This window comes from Cyprinodon variegatus, unplaced genomic scaffold, assembly GCF_000732505.1.
Source record: "Cyprinodon variegatus isolate N-32 unplaced genomic scaffold, C_variegatus-1.0 Scaffold568, whole genome shotgun sequence".
Lineage (NCBI taxonomy): Eukaryota > Metazoa > Chordata > Actinopteri > Cyprinodontiformes > Cyprinodontidae > Cyprinodon > Cyprinodon variegatus.
This window is the reverse complement of record NW_015151021.1, coordinates 88,494-90,429: the sequence shown is the minus strand read 5'-3', so window position 1 is coordinate 90,429 and position 1,936 is coordinate 88,494. Positions and strand designations below refer to the sequence as shown.

The 1,936-nt window shown below is 32.2% G+C and overlaps 2 protein-coding genes across 2 annotated transcripts in view; one reads left to right on the top strand and one right to left on the bottom strand.

Moving 5' to 3' along the window:
• Window positions 1-1,531, bottom strand: part of LOC107095734 (keratin, type II cytoskeletal 8-like) — a 5,029-nt gene extending 3,498 nt beyond the window's left edge. Inside the window, exons 1-4 of the mRNA XM_015391985.1 lie at window positions 1,517-1,531; window positions 544-752; window positions 393-453; window positions 181-276 (exon numbers count right to left, since the gene is read on the bottom strand). Coding sequence (XP_015247471.1) covers window positions 181-276; window positions 393-453; window positions 544-752; window positions 1,517-1,531 — 381 coding nt within the window. The remainder of the gene's footprint in view (window positions 1-180; window positions 277-392; window positions 454-543; window positions 753-1,516) is intronic.
• A 61-nt stretch (window positions 1,532-1,592) lies between these two features.
• Window positions 1,593-1,936, top strand: part of LOC107095732 (keratin, type I cytoskeletal 18-like) — a 4,628-nt gene continuing 4,284 nt past the window's right edge. The window contains exon 1 of the mRNA XM_015391984.1: window positions 1,593-1,598. Within this exon, the coding sequence (XP_015247470.1) occupies window positions 1,593-1,598 (6 nt within the window). The remainder of the gene's footprint in view (window positions 1,599-1,936) is intronic.

The window sequence follows — 1,936 nt, the reverse complement described above, 5'->3', positions numbered from 1 at the left end:
AATAAGTAAATAAATCAATATAAAGGCTTTAAGCAACACATAAAAAGAAAAAAAATGAAGTAAGAATGATGCAAGCAAGAAAGCAAGGATAGTAGATTTATAAAGATTATTCAAAAAAACTACTACAGTCTTTTACAGATTTTATATTATAACTTTCCTAAGCTGTCTATACCCCACTACCTCATCAAATCCAGCCGTGAGGAACTGCAGCTTTCTTGTCAGGTCCTCCAGCTCCAGAACATGTTCTACCAGTTTCAGTGTGCTTTCATCTACCTCCTGTTGCAAACACACACGAAAACAAAGATTTGAGTGAAAAGGACAAAAGTCACTCTAAAAGATGTCCAATGTTTTTGCTTTTTTTTTAGGCTGAAAACAGAATATTGTTTAATTACCATTTTAGTCTCAGCAATTTCTTTCTTTAATTCTTCACCCTTATCAAGTTCCTCTTCAAAACTGCAAACAATAGAGAATAAAAAGTAAAGCCAAAAATTACACTGCTGCACTACAAGTGTCATCAATTATAACAAGATTGATGCTGCTGACCTGTTTTTGGCTTTGTCCACTATATTACTGAGGTCCTTATACTCAAGCTTCAGTTGTTCCTCATCCTCTTTCAATTTTTCAAGCTGCTTCCGCAGCTGGTCATCTTTCTCCCTCACCAAGGCGTCCACGCCCCCGGCATAGTCCTCCTTCTTTTTCAGGATCTTCAGCTTTTCCTTCAGTGCTTTATTTTGATCTTCTAGGTTCTTCACCTGAAACACAACCAAAAAAGGGACTTAATGTTATGGAAGAGGATTAGGGCCACTGAAAAAAAGAAGAAGAGAAAGTTACCTGATTTTTAAATGTTATTTTAGTTTGATATGGGAAAAAAGTCAGAATTCTGAGATTAAAGTCAAGATTCTCAAAAAAAAAAGTCAGACTTCTGAGATTAAAGTCGGAATTCTGAAAAAAAAGTTGGAATTCTGAGAAAAAAGTCTGAATTCTGAGAAAAAAGTCCGAATTCTGAGAAAAAAGTTGGAATTGTGAGAAAAAAGTTGGAATTGTGAGAAAAAAAAGTCAGAATTCTGAAATTAAAGTGAAGATTCTCAGAAAAAAAGTCAGAATTCTGAGATAAAAGTTGAAATTCTGAGAAAACAAGGTCAGAATTCTGGGATTTAAGTCAGAATTCTGAGAAAAAAGTCAGAATTCTGAGATTAAAGTCAAGATTCTCAGAAAAAAAGTAAGAATTCTGACAAAAAAGTTGGAATTCTAAAAAAAAAGGCAGTATTCTGACTTTTTTCCCATATTAAACCGAAATAATATTTAAAAATCTTTTAACTTTTCTTTTCCCAGTGGCCCTTATCCTCTTCCATATCCGAATAATGGTATATCTACACAGAAACTCAAAGATAAAGCTTATGGGAAATGCTAAATACTCCTACGATATGTCTAATATTTTTTTTTTATAGGCTACAACCTTAACAACTAGTACAACCTGCTACTAATCCTAACGCATTCTTACAATTTTTAAGCGTACATGTTTGCTTTTCATTCGGTGCCAATTTAAACATTTCTCAATGAAGGAATAAGCAATAACTCTCGTTTACCACTAGATGGCGGTATAAAATTCCATACGTACATTGAAGCCAAGCAAAGTGAGATACTTTTCTTTAAAATAGCCTAAGGTATCAGTTTTACTCTGTTATTATGGTTGAATTGAATCTTACACAAAGTCATGTTTTATTTTTTTTGCACCTTGTATAACTATAAAATTTTATTTTATTTTTTTTTTCATTTGGATTTATTCCCATTTTACCATTTTTTTTTTAATATTCATTAACTTGGTTAATTTATCTAACGTATATGCAACTTTATTCGAGTTAATGAATCACAATTTCTTTTTTAAGGCTTATCAGATTGTGACACCTTTGGGCCCCATTGAAAGTTAAAAATACTT